The sequence below is a fragment of the Podarcis muralis genome, chromosome 3 (assembly GCF_964188315.1).
Source record: "Podarcis muralis chromosome 3, rPodMur119.hap1.1, whole genome shotgun sequence".
NCBI lineage: Eukaryota > Metazoa > Chordata > Lepidosauria > Squamata > Lacertidae > Podarcis > Podarcis muralis.
The window spans coordinates 19,358,017-19,373,839 of NC_135657.1; the positions used below are offsets into that span (position 1 = coordinate 19,358,017).

At 46.5% G+C, this 15,823-nt stretch overlaps 1 protein-coding gene across 1 annotated transcript; it reads left to right on the forward strand.

Moving 5' to 3' along the window:
- The first annotated feature begins 148 nt into the window (after positions 1-148).
- On the forward strand, positions 149-14,864 carry LOC114593421 (solute carrier family 22 member 7-like). Its single transcript, XM_077925519.1, has 10 exons — positions 149-1,129; positions 1,669-1,772; positions 5,364-5,518; positions 6,390-6,558; positions 7,203-7,326; positions 8,910-9,016; positions 10,136-10,350; positions 11,065-11,173; positions 11,941-12,147; positions 14,404-14,864. Exons 1-10 carry the CDS (start codon positions 752-754, stop codon positions 14,603-14,605), a joined length of 1,770 nt encoding a protein of 589 aa, XP_077781645.1. The 5' UTR covers positions 149-751; the 3' UTR covers positions 14,606-14,864.
- The last annotated feature ends 959 nt before the right edge of the window (positions 14,865-15,823 follow it).

Consider the following 15,823-nt stretch of genomic DNA (forward strand, 5'->3'; position numbering starts at 1 on the left):
CACGATTTTAACAATGAGTCTGTAAGTGACTGTGGAGGCCAATTCTGGATCCACACGACATTGGTTTTCAGGCGGGAGTTGATCATGCTGTGGATTTGCCAAGCGTGCCTTCCTCTTAGCACATTTCTCCCTTGCGTCCTGAGTTCAAGTGTCTTCAAAGCCCATGTAACCTTTGGTAAAGGCTGTTCTCCAATTGGAGTGCTTGCAGGCCAGTGTTTCCCAGTTGTTGGTGTTTATACTACATTTTTTTAAAGATTTGCCTTGAGAAAGTCTTTAAACCTCTTTTGTCTCTGATAGGACGGTATCCAGCTGAGAGTAAAAATTTTCTTTAACCTCTTCATCGGCATCCAGTGTTGGTGCGTAAGCACTTATAATAGTTCTTACTGGTACTACATTAACTCCACAACCAGGAATCTAGGCTGGATCCAGTTATTTCAAGAGCTGCTTATCAGTTCAAGAGGTTAGATTTCTTGCTTCTGTCTGCCTTGGGCTCTATATTTTCCTCCAAGAAGCTGAAAAGAATACAATACCGCTCTTGTGAGCTCGCCATTAAGGGATTGTCTCTCCTGAACCACATGACTTGATAGGGTTCGGTCTTGTAAGGCCACTTGTTTTTCTGTGAAACTGCCATGTTAAACTTGCTTCGCTAAGGTACTTAATTGCTAAATGGCTGGAGCTTCTCCCCAGTCGCTCGGTCTGTTTGTACAGTGCACAGGCGTTTGCTCTGTACCAAACCTCCCTCCCTAGCACGATGATGTTTGAGGATGTCCTCCGGGAGGTGGATGGCTTTGGGAGATACCAGATCCTGGTCTTCTTGATGCTTTGCATTCCCAGACTGATGATCCCCATGCACTTCCTGCTCCACAATTTCATCTCTGCCTCTCCATCTCACCACTGTGCGCTTCCAGCCTTTGCTGGCACTTCCAATCTCAGCCAGGATGAGGTCTTCTCCATTGGCCTCCCAAGAGAGCCTGACGGGACACTGAGCCCCTGCAAGATGTTTTCTAGGCCACAGTTTCAGTTGCTGGCAAATTCTTCCTGGGAGCTGGACAACGCCTCATCAATCCTGAGCTGCCAGCATGGCTGGGTCTACGATTCCTCACAATATGCATCAACCACGGCCACTGAGGTAAGCTTTTGATGTACTTCTATTGCAATGAAAGGATCCGGGTGAGAAAGAGGACGAGCCCCTGTGATGCAGCCTGGAATAGCATTAGCTTTTTTTTTTTTTTTTTTTTTTTGCTGCTGCTGCATCACACTGTTGACTTGTGTTAAGCTTGTGGTTTACTAAGACCCCCTTTTCACATGTCAGCCAGGTGTCCTCCATTTTAAATTTGTGCAGCTAGTAAAACCTGACATTTTGTTAGCTTGGGCCCTGTTCTCCAATCTGTTAAAGTCATCTTGAATCCTGATTCTGCCCTCTGCAGCATTAACCACCCCTCCCAGTTTGGTGCCATCTGCAAATTGGATGAACACCCCCCCCCCAATTTGTTTTGTCATCCAAGTTGTTTATCATCCAAGTTGTTTATGAGGAACCATTAGAGAGCACTCTTTGGGCTTGGTTGGCTTCTCATGCAAACTACTCCAGCTGAAATCCCCTCTTCTGCCCAGCTATTCCTGTTTTGAATCTGGGTCCCCTTAATTACAATCCATGATACTTCCTTCCAGTGGGATCTGGTGTGTGAGAAGAAAGGCATGAACCAGGCAATTGCTACCTTCTTCTTCATTGGTGTTACTTTGGGGTCTGTACTTTTTGGCTACTTGTCTGACAGGTGAGTAGAGTTTACTTTTGGTCTTTGGTGCATGGGCAGACAGGCTTCTGGCGTGTGGGATCTACTGTGGTTCTTTATTATTATTATTATTATTATCTCGAAGTCCACCAACAACAGCCAGGTGGTTTGTTGGGGTGGGTCAGGGTAAAAAGCAGCATAATTATTGGAATCGAGGAATATGTTGCCTCTGGGCACATGCTCAACCCAATATTTTGTTTTCAGTATCAGCCCTGAAGGACCACAGTCCTTTCCCACACAAAAATCAACTTCTGGTTTTCACTCAAAGCTTTCTTCAACTTGGAGCCTAACTTAGATGTGTGGGGTTTTTGCCCAGGGGTGTGTGGAGATTATTTATTGTTGCTATTCTTAAACAAATGAGGATATTTGCTGATCTGCTGCAAGTGCTCTGAGAGCTGCCAGTACATCTCTGACCCACTTTTTGCCCATCTCTGCCTCACCTGTCTCACTGCCAAGTCTTAGGTAGATAAATCTTTAATTACAAAGACGTATATGAATTTTCAAACTGTACAACCTTGGATAACTCCTTCCCTCCTCACCCCACCCCCCGAAACAGACAACCTTTTCCTATCAACCCTCCACGGGAATAATCCTAAACCCACCTCAATTGGAAGAAAACTTGGTGGGCACTGGGATGTATGGCGGGGAAGACATCATGGTGCCCCTGAGTGCTGTTCAGATCTCCACTTCTTTTGATGCAATCAGCCCCTGAACACCTCTGCCATACATCTAAATAAAATACTGTCTCTTTGCAGATCTATTTCCCACTCAGTTTCTTCCCCCTCCTAATTCATTTCCTACGCCAATCCCACTCAAAATTGATCTTTCTTTCACTTAATCCCATTTCTTCCATTACAAACATGCTAACAACTCAGGTTCGCTCCTCCAAAAGAAAGGTTTCCCCTGGTTGTCTCACCTCACGGAGTTAAGCCAGATCTCTCCTTTCGGTTTTTTTGAAGTTTGTGCCCAGGGCTATGTTAATGAGCTCTCTCAGTGGGTCAGGGGATGTCCCTACCCAGGCTGGCTCCAGATACTACCACAATTGCTGGACCAAGGTATGACTCCGGTCCAACTTTCCACCAAGAAGGACCGACTCTGAGAAAGCAAAGTGCCATTTTGAAAAAAAATATTAATGAGAATGCCTCTGCCCTTGCTCCATGAAGAAAGAAGACTATGATCTTCCAGCATAATCTGTGGAGTCAGACCAGGAGTGGAACTCTGGAAAACTCATTTGCACACTTTCACTGGTGCTGGATGGAGCCTTAGAACCCCTTGATTAGGTCTTGACCATCGTATTAAAGGGAGACAGGAGGGGGCGGACAGGAAGTAGAAATCAATGCATGTTGGAGATATATATATATTACTGTGCTAAAAATCAATGCACATTGATTGTTGCTGCAGTTCAGTGCGCAGCGTGCACTGAATAAAAGAGCTAAAGCTGACTAGAGGCCATTAATAATGCTATTTTTTCCAGAGGTGCAGGAACTCTCCATGAACGCCTCCCTCGTTCTCTTATAATGCCAATGGCGCCCACTTGAGAGGTGCCGGAACTGAATTCTAGTGAGTTCTGGCTGAGGAAAAAGCCCTAGTACCATCTCCTATTTCTTCAGAGAATTGAAAGTGGTGTTAATGGCTGCTAGCCATGATCATTTGATCCTGCAGCCAGGATTAAAGTGTAGAAACGATCTGAGAAGACTCCTGTGCTCAGAGCCTGTTTGTGGGATGAGCCCTGTGGGCAACAGGAGTGGGCAAGATAGACCTCAGACAAGACTCTTCTTATGTAATCATGTACAAAGGAGGCATTGAGGCACCCTCCTCTCGCCATCATCTTTATCTATGGGTTTTGTAGGTTTTTTTGTACTGTTTTGAAAAGCTCAAATCCTCTCTATCAAGAAACAGCAGCGGGACCAACATGAAAAAGGTAACAAAAACTGCGGCATGCATGACATTGTACATTTGTCTTCCAGCAATAGTTGTTCCCGCTCTTCCCCCAAAGAATCCTGGGAAATGTAGTTTGTTAAGGGTGCCGAGAGGGTTGTTAGGATCCCTCTTCCCCTCACAGAGATATAATTCCCAGAGTCCCTGGGGAGAGGGATTGGTTCTGAAGCCACTCTAGGAATATGTTGTAGCGGCCTCTGCTTCAGAGTATCTGAAGAAGTGTGTATACACACGAAAGCTCATACCTAGAAAGCTTATACTTAGTTGGTCTTTAAGGTGCTACTGGAGTTATTTTTTAAAAAATGGGGGGCAGGGAGATTCTTTTGAAGACTGTCTTAAGACAAAAAGACTTGATTCTCTTAAGGGAGTTCTTTTTGGATCATCTTTCAATTATTATTTTTTTGTATTTCATCTTGTTATTTATTATGACTTTTTAAACAAAGTTTACCAGCTACGGCAAACTGGGGGAAATCTTCCTGGTTCTTTGTGAGATAAACCATTTCTTTCTTTCTTTCTTTCTTTCTTTCTTTCTTTCTTTCTTTCTTTCTTTCTTTCTTTCTTTCTTTCTTCACTTGTCCAAATATATACAAAAATTAATACCCATATTTCTATAATATTCTGAAATACACATATAATATTCTGAAATATACATAGTCTAAAAAAGAACAGAGGCAGCAAAAAAATATATATTACAAATTTAAAAAGAAATAAAGGAAGAAAGGAAAAGCGAAGAAAGGAAAAAGAGAGAAAAGAATAAAGAAAGATGAAAAGACTTCCGGTTCTGTGTCCTGCAGCAAAACATAGTATTAACTCATTAACACCCAACCATTCTATCTTCTATAAACCAGTATTTTTTCAATCTTCAAATCCAAATATTACAAGTTCATTTTCTCTTTCATGCAAAAAGTCCATAAGAAGTTTCCAGTCTTGAACAAATGTCAGTATTGATTTTTCTCTAACTGGACACGTCAACTTTGCCATCTCTGGCAAGTCCAATAGTTTTATCAGCCATTCCTTTATAGTAGGTCGGGCTGTAGCTTTCCATCTTTGTGCATATAACAATCTCGCAACTGTAATCATATATTGGAGTGATTTTAATGAAGTCTCTCTCTCTCTCCACACACACACACACACACACACACACACACACACACAAATACTGTGTCATATGGAAACTGCCATTTCGGATGACTTGCGATGCACTCATTTAGCCACAAGAAGTCACTGTTAGCTTGTATTGAGAAGGATGGAGCGGGTGAGATATTAATGTTCAAAAGACAGCAAGGAAGCATTGGCTTCTTTTGCCCCTTATGTTCTCAACACATATAAGGAAATCCCTCTAGCAAATGATGGCCCTGGTCATTTCTCCCCCTGTCTTTCTGGGTGGGGGGTGAGCTCATTTCAAGAAGGGGAGGTAAGCAAGAAGGGGAAGCACTCGTGCCACTTCCCCAGAAACGCAAAGGTATCCATGGGCCTAGGAAGGCTGTCAACCCCTGTGCTAGGCGAAGGCAAGCTTAGATGCTGTGCATGACATTGGAGAGATGTGCAGGCTGCGGCCTTACCTGGCAAGGCAATTCTTCTGGCATTCTGACTGGAACGAAAACAGGTGCTGCTGGTTTACTTTTGGCTTCCTAGGTTTGGCCGGAGGAGGATGCTTCTGCTGTCTTTCCTTTCCACGATGCTCTTCGGGGCCCTGGCTGCGTTTTCAGAGACTTACCTGATGTTCATCATCATGCGGTCGCTCTGTGGGATGGGACTCACAGGCGTGTCCATCATCTCCTTGATATTAGGTGAGAGGTTCCGAGATGAGAGGTGATTTCTTTCCATTTCAGGCCGGATGCCTCCGCATGTTGGCACTGCAGATTGGAATAGTGATCGTGGGCACCCTCTTTCTCTCTGGCCCCATCTAAACCTTACGTTTAAAGCAAGTACCACGGCATTTGAAACAGCTGTAGCTTCTCCTACAGAATCCTGGGATATGTAGCTTTTGCTGAGAGTTGCTAGGAAAGCCCTGTTCCCCTCACAGAGCTAGAGTTCCCTCGGAAGAGGGATCAATGGTCAAACCACTCGTAGAATGGTCGCTTTATGGCTGTCTTGCTTTTGTGAAGATTACTAGCTGCAGCAAACTTCTGTCCCCACCCTCTGCAATCTGTTGCAGTGGAGAGCCAGTGTGGTGTAGTGGTTAGGAGCTGTGGACTCGTAATCTGGTGAACTGGGTTCGCGTCTCCGCTCCTCCACATGCAGCTGCTGGGTGACCTTGGGCCAGTCACACTTCTCTGAAGTCTCTCAGCCTCACTCACCTCACAGAGTGTTTGTTGTGGGGGAGGAAAGGAAAGGAGATTGTTAGCCGCTTTGAGACTCCTTTGGGTAGTGATAAAGTGGGATATGAAATCCAAACTCTTCTTCTTTTTCATCTGATCAGGATAGCATCCCGTGGGTGGCAAAAAGGGACTATCCCTCCACGGATTAATATGGAAAGGTCTTTGATCATAGAGAGGGAGTAGGGTGGCTTTGCCCCTCTTGCCCCGTCCTAATGTTGAGCAGGGATTGCAGCTTCGGCTGCTGAGTCATTGCAGCTAGAGTTTATGGGGTTGACTGTGATTGTGTTGAATATGAACTGAGTCCAAACGTTGAGAGCTGCTGCTGTATATTAACTTCCAGCTGTAGAATGGACTGACGTCAAGCATCGCACCTTCTGCGGCACTATCAGCGGCATTTCCTGGTCTCTTGGGTACATGCTTTTGGCGCTTGTGGCCTACCTGATTCGGACGTGGCGTTGGCTCCTGTTGGCTGTCACCTCTCCCTGCCTCCTCAGCATCGTCATTTGGTGGTGAGTGACTGTGGAACTCCTCTGTTATGTATCCAGTGGTCTGTGTTTGCCTGAGCTTGAGTCTGGACTAAGGATTCAGAGCTCCTGTGTTCTGATTCGATACAGGATGTCCAGTCACAGAACATTCAGGATTTGGGCCCCTGGCATTGGCCCTTGAACTCTTAGTCGTGATTCGCAGCTTGGAAGTTTAGGCAGCCAATCACGTTGGGAGTGGGAGTGGCCCAGGCTTTCAGGAATGTATATAAGCAGTTGCTTTGCCCCTGTTTCTCAGTTATGTAGTTCAATTAAGGTTCTTGCTGTTAACACTGCATCTTGCCTCATGGGAACCCACCTATACTTCATCCTCCAAACCCTAATATTCACCAAGGACTTCGAAAGGTTTCCTTCACACCCAACCACATCTTGTCAGCTGTGCCCTTTCTCCAACTTCCCTAGGTTCTTCTTTCTTGTACTCTTTACCTCTTCTTCCCGGTAACTTTGAGAATCAAAGTGTCAATGCCACTCACCCTATCTTGCCTTGACTGCCCGCAGGAGCTCACAGGGGCAGGAGTGTGTGCATAGAGATGATGTTTTCCTCATCTGCAGCAATCCCAGATGCAGCAACCCCACTTGATCTACAAAATGCCTTGCTTGTCCCTTGCCAGGTGGCTCCCAGAATCTGCCCGGTGGCTCTTGACAAAGAAGGAGGTGGAGGCAGCGCATGGCTATCTTTCCAGATGTGCCAAAGTCAATGGCAAGAAAGAGTTTGACTCCAAGATAACCCCAGACGTGAGTGCAAGGGTTCTTGCAGCACCTCAGGTGCAGTGATGGACCTCTAGAAAACAACCACAACGAGTAAGACCCGCAACAAAATGATGTGGTGTGGAGGGTTCCTGCTCAGGGTTCCAACAAGCCAGCCAATCTAGTACTCCATTATCTCTCTTTTCCTGTCTTCCATGCTTGCCCTCCCATAGGTGGCTCAGTGGTAGAGCACTTGCCTACCAAGCAACAAGGCTCCCGGTTCAATCCCCGACCTCTCCAGGTAGGGCTGAGACCCTGGAGAGCTGAAGCCTGCTTGTGTAGATGATACTAATCAATTTGTATATATTTATAATAATAACAACAATTTATTATTTATACCCCGCCCATCTGGCTGAGTTTCCCCAGCCACTCTGGGGGATTCCCAATCGAGTGTTAAAAACAATACACCATTAAATATTAAAAACTTCCCTAAGCAGTGCTGCCTTCAGATGTCTTTTAAAAATAAGAGAGCTGCTTATTTCCTTGACATCTGCTGGGAGGGCGTTCCACAGGGCAGGCGCCACTACCGAGAAGGCTCTCTGCCTGGTTCCCTGTAGCCTCACCTCGCAATGAGGGAACCACTAGAAGGCCCTCGGTGCTGGACCTCAGTGTCCAGGCTGAATGATGGGGGTGGAGACGCTCCTTCCTGCCTTCCACGCTTGCCCTCTAGCAGGTGGCTCAGTGGTAGAGCACTTGCCTACCATGCAACAAGGCTCCAGGTTCAATCCCCAACCTCTCCAGGTCGGGCTGAGACCCTGGAGAGCTGAAGGCTGCTTGTGTAGGCGATACTAATCAATTCGTATATATTTATACACAGTACAGTCATACCTCGGGTTACATACGCTTCATGTTACAGACTCCGCTAACCCAGAAATAGTGCTTCAGGTTAAGAACTTTGCTTCAGGATGAGAACAGAAATCGCACAGTGGCGGCGCAGCGGCAGCGGGAGGCCCCATTAGCTAAAGTGGTGCTTCAGGTTAAGAACAGTTTCAGGTTGAGTATGGACCTCCAGAACGAATTAAGTACTTAACCCGAGGTACCACTGTATTTATAGTCCGCTCTTCATTGAGTGTTTCCAGTCCTAGAGCTGGGAACCAAGTCATAAAAACAAAGAGTGAAAAGCGACACACCAAATTACAAAATCATATAAACAGGTTCAACCAACAACAACTTGACCCTTCCACCACCTAGGTGGACCAATGACCTGACTCAGTGTAAGGAGTCTTCCTAAGCTCCCACAGCCAGCCTTCTGTACCCACCAAATGCTCAAAACTCCGTAATATGGCTCAGTTTGGGATCCCTCCCTCAAAATGTATTTTTCATGCTTCTGTAGGCTTTGGGGGTTCTCTGAAGCATACTGACAATCTCCCTCATGTGCACAGATGGTATCATCTTGGCTACATCATCATAGAATCATAGAATTGTAGAGTTGGAAGGGACCCAAAGGGTCTAGTCCAACCCCCTGCCTCCATCCTAGGAGAATGAGTCCCTCTCTGAGGTCATGATGGGATCTAGCCTTTGCAAAACAGCACTGAGGGGCCATTTTCCCTCTTCCTTTGCGGTGAATGTAGGTCCTGCGGAGGACACTGACCATGGAGGAGTCAAGGACCTATTTCTACTGGCACCTGGTGAAGACTCCTAAGTTGAGGAAGACCACCTTGTGTTCTGTTGTCGTATGGTATGAACATAAACAGATGACTGCGCTTATTTCCCGACTTTGAAAGAGATGGAGCCAGTTTTCTTTCTTGGAAGGCGTTGCAGTTAATTGTGGTGGGAATTAAGCTACAGAGTAACATTATCTTTAGACAGGCTTTCCTATGTTGGTTTGTTTTTTTAAGTCAGATTAGATGTTTATTGTCTTCCTTGGGCGAGTGTGCAATATTTTACATCAAAGGAGGAATGCAAGCCATCGTATTGCTGTGCTTTCTCCGGTGTCAACCTATATTTTCCAAATGCTAGTTTGCGGTGATTTATGAAACTCCCACCACAAATGGAGCACGGTTCCTTCAGATGCCATCTCACTTTGTAACGCTACCTCAACTGGGAATGAGTAATTCCAAATGACTGTTGACATAGTTGGTGGCTGTGTGCAATCCTGACCCTCTGGAACTTTACAGCCCCAATGGAACTGGTCTTTCCCCTGCACACACAAACACAAACACAAACACAAACACACACACACACACACACCTGAGCAGTGAGCCTGGAGAAACTAACAAGTTTTGGACTGGAGTTTATTGCGTGCATTTTCCACTGTTTGCAATTCCATTTCATTTGCGTAGCCCAGGTAGTATTACCCTCAAACAACATCAATTCCAGCCCTTCCCCTCCCCATAAAGTCGCATAAATCTGATAAATTAGGGGAAATTGGGCTCCGAACTGCTGCACTCGACTTATTTGTTTTGGTGTTTGGGGCATTGCCCAAAGCAATAACCCAGCACTAGATAGGATAGCTCTCTCTACACATCATGTGTAGTGAGAGCAGTCCTGCTTAGCAATGGACAGATGCACAACGGAACTCTGTGTACCTGAGCCCAGCACTAATCAGGGTCTCTCCCTCTCCTCTGCTCTCACACATTGACTGATGCGAGGGAGAGTGACCCTGCTGAGTCCTGCAGGGAGTTCATTCACACACTCAAACTGAGCAAGATTTGGACTGGTGGGCAGGACACCCATCAATCACGGGAGGCCGTAAAGGCATCCCGCGATTGCCCATCCACCTGTCAACTTTGGCTTGCAAGGGCTGATCCTGATATTCCTAGCTGCTGAACCTAAGTCGTCTCTGTTTTCCTTGCAGGTTTGGTGTGGCGTTCACCTATTACGGCATCAGTCTAAACATCAGCGGTTTCAGCTTGGATCCGTACGTGACACATTTTATCTTTGGGGCCATTGAGATCCCTGCCAAAGTCAGTGTGTATGTTGTCTTGGACCGCATCGGCCGCAGGCATTGTCAGGCATGGACTCTGATTGGAACGGGAGGCATGATTGCTCTGAATGCAGCCATCCCTGCAGGTGAGAGGCTCATCTGGCCGGTTCTGCAGCATCACTGAGCATCCTCCTAGTCATTATGTGAGCTGCAGCAGCATCACTTGCCTCCCGGGGCTCCTCCAGAAGACGTTGAGGAGCCATCCTTGATTTCTTTGCACAAAGACTATGCAGAGGTTGTACTCTTTTTTTTGCACATTCATCCCGGTTTAACACTGAGATCCAGCGCCGAGGGCCTTCTGGCGGTTCCCTCACTGCGAGAAGTGAGGATACAGGGAACCAGGCAGAGGGCCTTCTTGGTAGTGGCACCCGCCCTGTGGAACGCCCTCCCACCAAATGTCAAGGAAATAAGCAACTATCCTACTTTTAAAAGACATCTGAAGGCAGCCCTGTTTAGGGAAGTTTTTAATGTTTAATGCTGTATCGTGTTTTTGATATTCGATTGGGAGCCGCCCAGAGTGGCTGGGGAAACCCAGCCAGATGGGCAGGATACAAATAATAAATTATTATTATTATTATTATTATTATTATTATTATTATTATTATTATTATTATTATTATTATTATTAATCTTCCCATCCATTTACCCTTATCCTACACCTTTTGGTACATTTCCCTAGCTACGAAAAGTCTTTTATTTACTTAAAGGTGGATCTGTTGCCAGAGCATCAGAGTGTTGCATAAACCTACATTTCCAGTATGCCCTTAAATCTTCATGCCTCCTGTTTCTTCCTCCCTCAGAGCATGGGCATCTCCGATCGGCAGTGGCCATCTTGGGCAAGGGTTTCTCCGAAGCCTCTTTCACCACCGTCTTCCTCTACACAGCTGAACTTTTCCCAACGGTGGTCAGGTAAGTGGCTTGGGCTCCAATCAGACCCACTGGGGGTGGTTGTTGTTGCTTTTTACAAGCTTATTGATATCCAGTGACTTCCCTTCTTCTCTTTCCATGGTTCATTTTCTATCTCTCCCATTCCTGCATTTCTAATACTATAACCATTCAAGTCAGTGTTGCATTTTTACACCATTCAAACATTAATTACGTTGTGTTGAATTTCAAAAGAACGAAACACAGACCCATGCTAGATTTGTGCTGGAATCCAAGGCTGTTACCAAAGGAGAAGCAAGATCTGTTGGGGTGTGAATGCTGTCAGCCCCTCCATCTTAGGCTCAGGTTGTACATATGTGCAAATAAAGCCATATAGAAGAAGAAGAAGAAGAGTTTGGATTTGATATCCCGCCTTTCACTCCCCTTCAGGAGTCTCAAAGCGGCTAACAATCTCCTTTCCCTTCCTCCCCCACAACAAACACTCTGTGAGGTGAGTGGGGCTGAGAGACTTCAAAGAAGTGTGACTGGCCCAAGGTCACCCAGCAGCTGCATGTGGAGGAGCGGAGACGCGAACCCGGTTACCCAGATTACGTGACTACCGCTCTTAACCACTACACCACACTGGCTCTCCTAAAGACATCACAGTCTCCACTGACCATCATTCCAAGGAAACCAAACTCTGGGAAAGTGCCTGGAACCCCTTGAACCTCTCACTGCTCAGAGATTGGGATGGCGTGTAACAGTTTGATGGATTTATCTCCAATCGAAATTGTTTTGCATTACCTTTGCAGGCAGAGTGGTGTTGGCTGCTGTTCATTCATAGCACGGTTGGCCAGCTCCATAGCTCCTCTCATCATGCTGCTAGATGACACCTGGAGATACCTTCCTCCCTTGATATTCAGTGTGGTGGCACTGGTGTCTGGGACGGTGGCCTTTCTGCTAACAGAGACAACCAACATCCAGTTGCCAGAGACAATCGAAGATGTGGAAGATGGCAGGTGAGTGACGTTGACACACAAGGCACATCACTTGAATAAAGCTTTCCACGCTGAAAAGGGAAGCAATCAGATATCAGCTGGTTTCTCCCTCCCCCCCCTCCAACTGGTTCCTCCAGACTGTCAATATTTTGAGGGAGGGATTCCGGTGCATGTCAAATATTTAGACTTGCACCATGACACTGGATTAAAGTCCTTTGCCATTTTAGCACAACAAGTTAACTTCAAAACAACAGCAGTGGCCTTTTTGCGATTTGGAAAGTAGCGCACTGGAAAAGGTGGGATGAAAGAAAGATTAATGGGAAGACATATAAACACAGTAGAAGCAAGTCGGGGTGGATGCTCATTGTTGCAGACAAACAAATCAGAACAAATACTCAACATAGATTGGACTATAACCTCCAATGAAGCTTTGTGCAAGCAAAGCTCAGTGATCAGGCCATCTGGTGTAGATCTAGGCTGCATCTATGCCGTATACTTAAAGCGCATTTCCTTGCTCAAAAAATCCTGGGAACTGTAGTTTATAGTCCTGTAAATTAGAGCTGTGTGCAAGATAAACTACAGCTCCCAGTATCCCAGCTCCCGTATCTGAAGAACTGTGCAAGCACACGAAAGCTTATACCAAGAACAAACTTAGTTGGTCTCTAAGGTGCTAGTGGACTTTTTTTTTTATATACAGTGGTACCTCGGGTTACATACGCTTCAGGTTACAGACTCCGCTAACCCAGAAATAGTACCTCTGGTTAATAATAATAATAATTTATTATTTATACCCCGCCCATCTGGCTGAGTTTCCCCAGCCACTCTGGGCGGCTCCCAATCAGTGTTAAAAACAGTACAGCGTTACATATTAAAAACTTCCCTGAACAGGGCTGCCTTAAGATGTCTTCTGAATGTCAGGTAATTATTTATCTCTTTGACATCTGATGGGAGGGCGTTCCACAGGGCGGGCGCCACTACCGAGAAGGCCCTCTGTCTGGTTCCCTGTAGCCTCACTTCTCGCAATGAGGGAACCGCCAGAAGGCCCTCGGCGCTGGACCTCAGTGTCCGGGCTGAACGATGGGGGTGGAGACGCTCCTTCAGGTATACAGGACCGAGGCCGTTTAGGGCTTTAAAGGTCAGCACCAACACTTTGAATCGTGCTCGGAAACGTACTGGGAGCCAATGCAGATCTCTCAGAACCGGTGTTATGTGGTCCCGGCGGCCACTCCCAGTCACCAGTCTAGCTGCCGCATTCTGGATTAATTGCAGTTTCCGGGTCACCTTCAAAGGTAGCCCCACGTAGAGCACGTTGCAGTAGTCCAAGCGTGAGATAACTAGAGCATGCACCACTCTGGCGAGACAGTTCGCGGGCAGGTAGGGTCTTAGCCTGCGTACCAGGTGGAGCTGGTAGACAGCTGCCCTGGACACAGAGTTAACCTGCGCCTCCATGGACAGCTGTGAGTCCAGAACTTTGCTTCAGGGTGAGAACAGAAATCGTGCTCCAGCGGCGCGGCAGCAACAGGAGGCCCCATTAGCTAAAGTGGTGCTTCAGGTTAAGAAAAGTTTCAGGTTAAGAATGGACCTCTGGAACGAATTAAGGACTTAACCCAAGGTACCACTGTATTTCGACTGCGTCAGACCAACACGGCTACCTACCTGAATACATCTCCCGGGATTCTTGGGGGGGGGGGCAGGGGGACTGTTCTTTAAATGCATGGTATTCATGCAGCCCAAGTACATTTCTGAACGCAATTCAAAGTACTGGTGCTCACCATTAAAAACTCCCCCCCACTCTGGAACCAAACCTGGTATCTTGAAGAATGCTTGTCCTTCTACTAACCTGTATTAAGGTCATTTTGAGAGTCTCTCTGCCAGGCGCGCCTTCATCCAAGGCAAGACAGGGGGTGACCAGAGAGAGGGTCTTCATGACTGCAGAGCCTCATTAGTGAAAAATATATAGCCTCTGGATAGCCATGTGGGGACAGGTGATGGAGTTGTTGAGGTGCAAAGGGAGGTGGGAGGAAAGAGCTTGGCAGGCAGTTAGCAGGGGCAGCAGCCCCTAGCCATTAATACGTCCATAAGTTATTTCCTAATCAGAATACCTAATTCACATTTGATGTCGAATATTCAGGTATCCCCTCTGCCATAAGTGAGCAAGCACGACAAATCTGTGCGGGAGGCTAAAGAGACAGAGGCGTACTTGTGAGATCTTAGTGCCTTCAGACCTCAGGGACCAGAGCAGAGCTTTATTCCATCATCTCTCTCGCTTGTCTTCAGAAACAAAAAGGCATTGGGAACCCAAGTACACGGACAAGGCATGGATGGAGCAATCCCTCTTGGGCTGATGAGTCAAACTGGCACAGATGCTCCCCTCTCTCAGCAACAGGAAGCCAGCATTGAGTGCAACGGGAAACAACACTGTAATCAGACGTTGCTGGCCAACGGAATGGACGCTGCTGGATGCTCGGAAAAAGTCTGATATAATGGGAACTGGGTGCTAATTGGAGCTGAAAGCCAATAAGAGGATAACACTGTCGTGAAGTTAAATGCCACCGTATGGCATTTTAGTTTGTTTTCAGCTTTCAGAGAGGGCCGAATCTGATACACTTACCCTATTTGCCGACATGTGTGATGAAATAAAGCGTTTGGGATATATTGTGCCTGCTAGACAGGTGTGATTGTGTGTGTGTTTGTGAACAGGAAGAGGGTAAAAGCCCCAATAAATTTAGAAGCACTGACTCCCAAGTCTTCCTCCTCATTTGCTGCCCTTTTCACTATGCTTGGTTGTTGCGACTCTGCCATAACTTACGAGATTTGTAGGTTTACCTCTTTTGGGAGCTTTGGCTGTTTTTCGTGGTCCAGATAGATGTAAATATTATGTGTTAGTGCTATTTTTAAAAAATCATATTGAAAGAAGTTCACTTTCCATTTATCGCAATTAAAAGTGCTAGTCTTAGCCTAAAAAAAAGGTAAAGGTAAAGGACCCCTGACAGTTAAGTCCAGTCGCAGATGACTCTGGGGTTGCGGCGCTCATCTCGCTTTAAAGGCCAAGGGAGGCAGTGTTTGTCCGCAGACAGTTTTTTCCGGGTCATGAGGCCAGCATGACTAAGCCGCTTCTGGTGCAACGGAACACCAAAACCAGAGCAGCACATGGAAATGCTTTTTACCTTCCCGCCGGAGCGGTACCTATTTATCTACTTGCACTTTTTGGCGTGCTTTCGAACTGCTAGGTTGGCAGGAGCTGGGACCGAGCAATGGGAGCTCACCCCATCGTGGGGATTCGAACCACCGATCTTCTGATTGGCAAGCCCAAGAGGCTCAGTGGTTTATACCACAGTGCCAGCCCGGCAAGGAAAGCTGCCTGAGTAATGAGATCATTAGCTGAGGTTTTCTGCAGGTGCCCCCACCACACAGAGGCACAGCCTCCTCTGCTGTGGCACCCAGCTTATAGAACACACTTGTCAAACATGCTTATATAGTGCCCCTCCTGTGTAGTATCGTTGTTTAGAGAGTCAGACCAGGACTGAGGAGACACAGATCTAATTCCCCTCACAGCCACAAAGCTCCCTGGGTGACTTTGAACCAAGCACTGTCCCTCCACGTAACCTGAAGCATGTATTATCCTTGGAGGAAGGGTGGCCTGTTGGATTTTTGGTGCCAGCTGACCAGAGCTGTTGCTAGCCACCTAGTAGAAAGC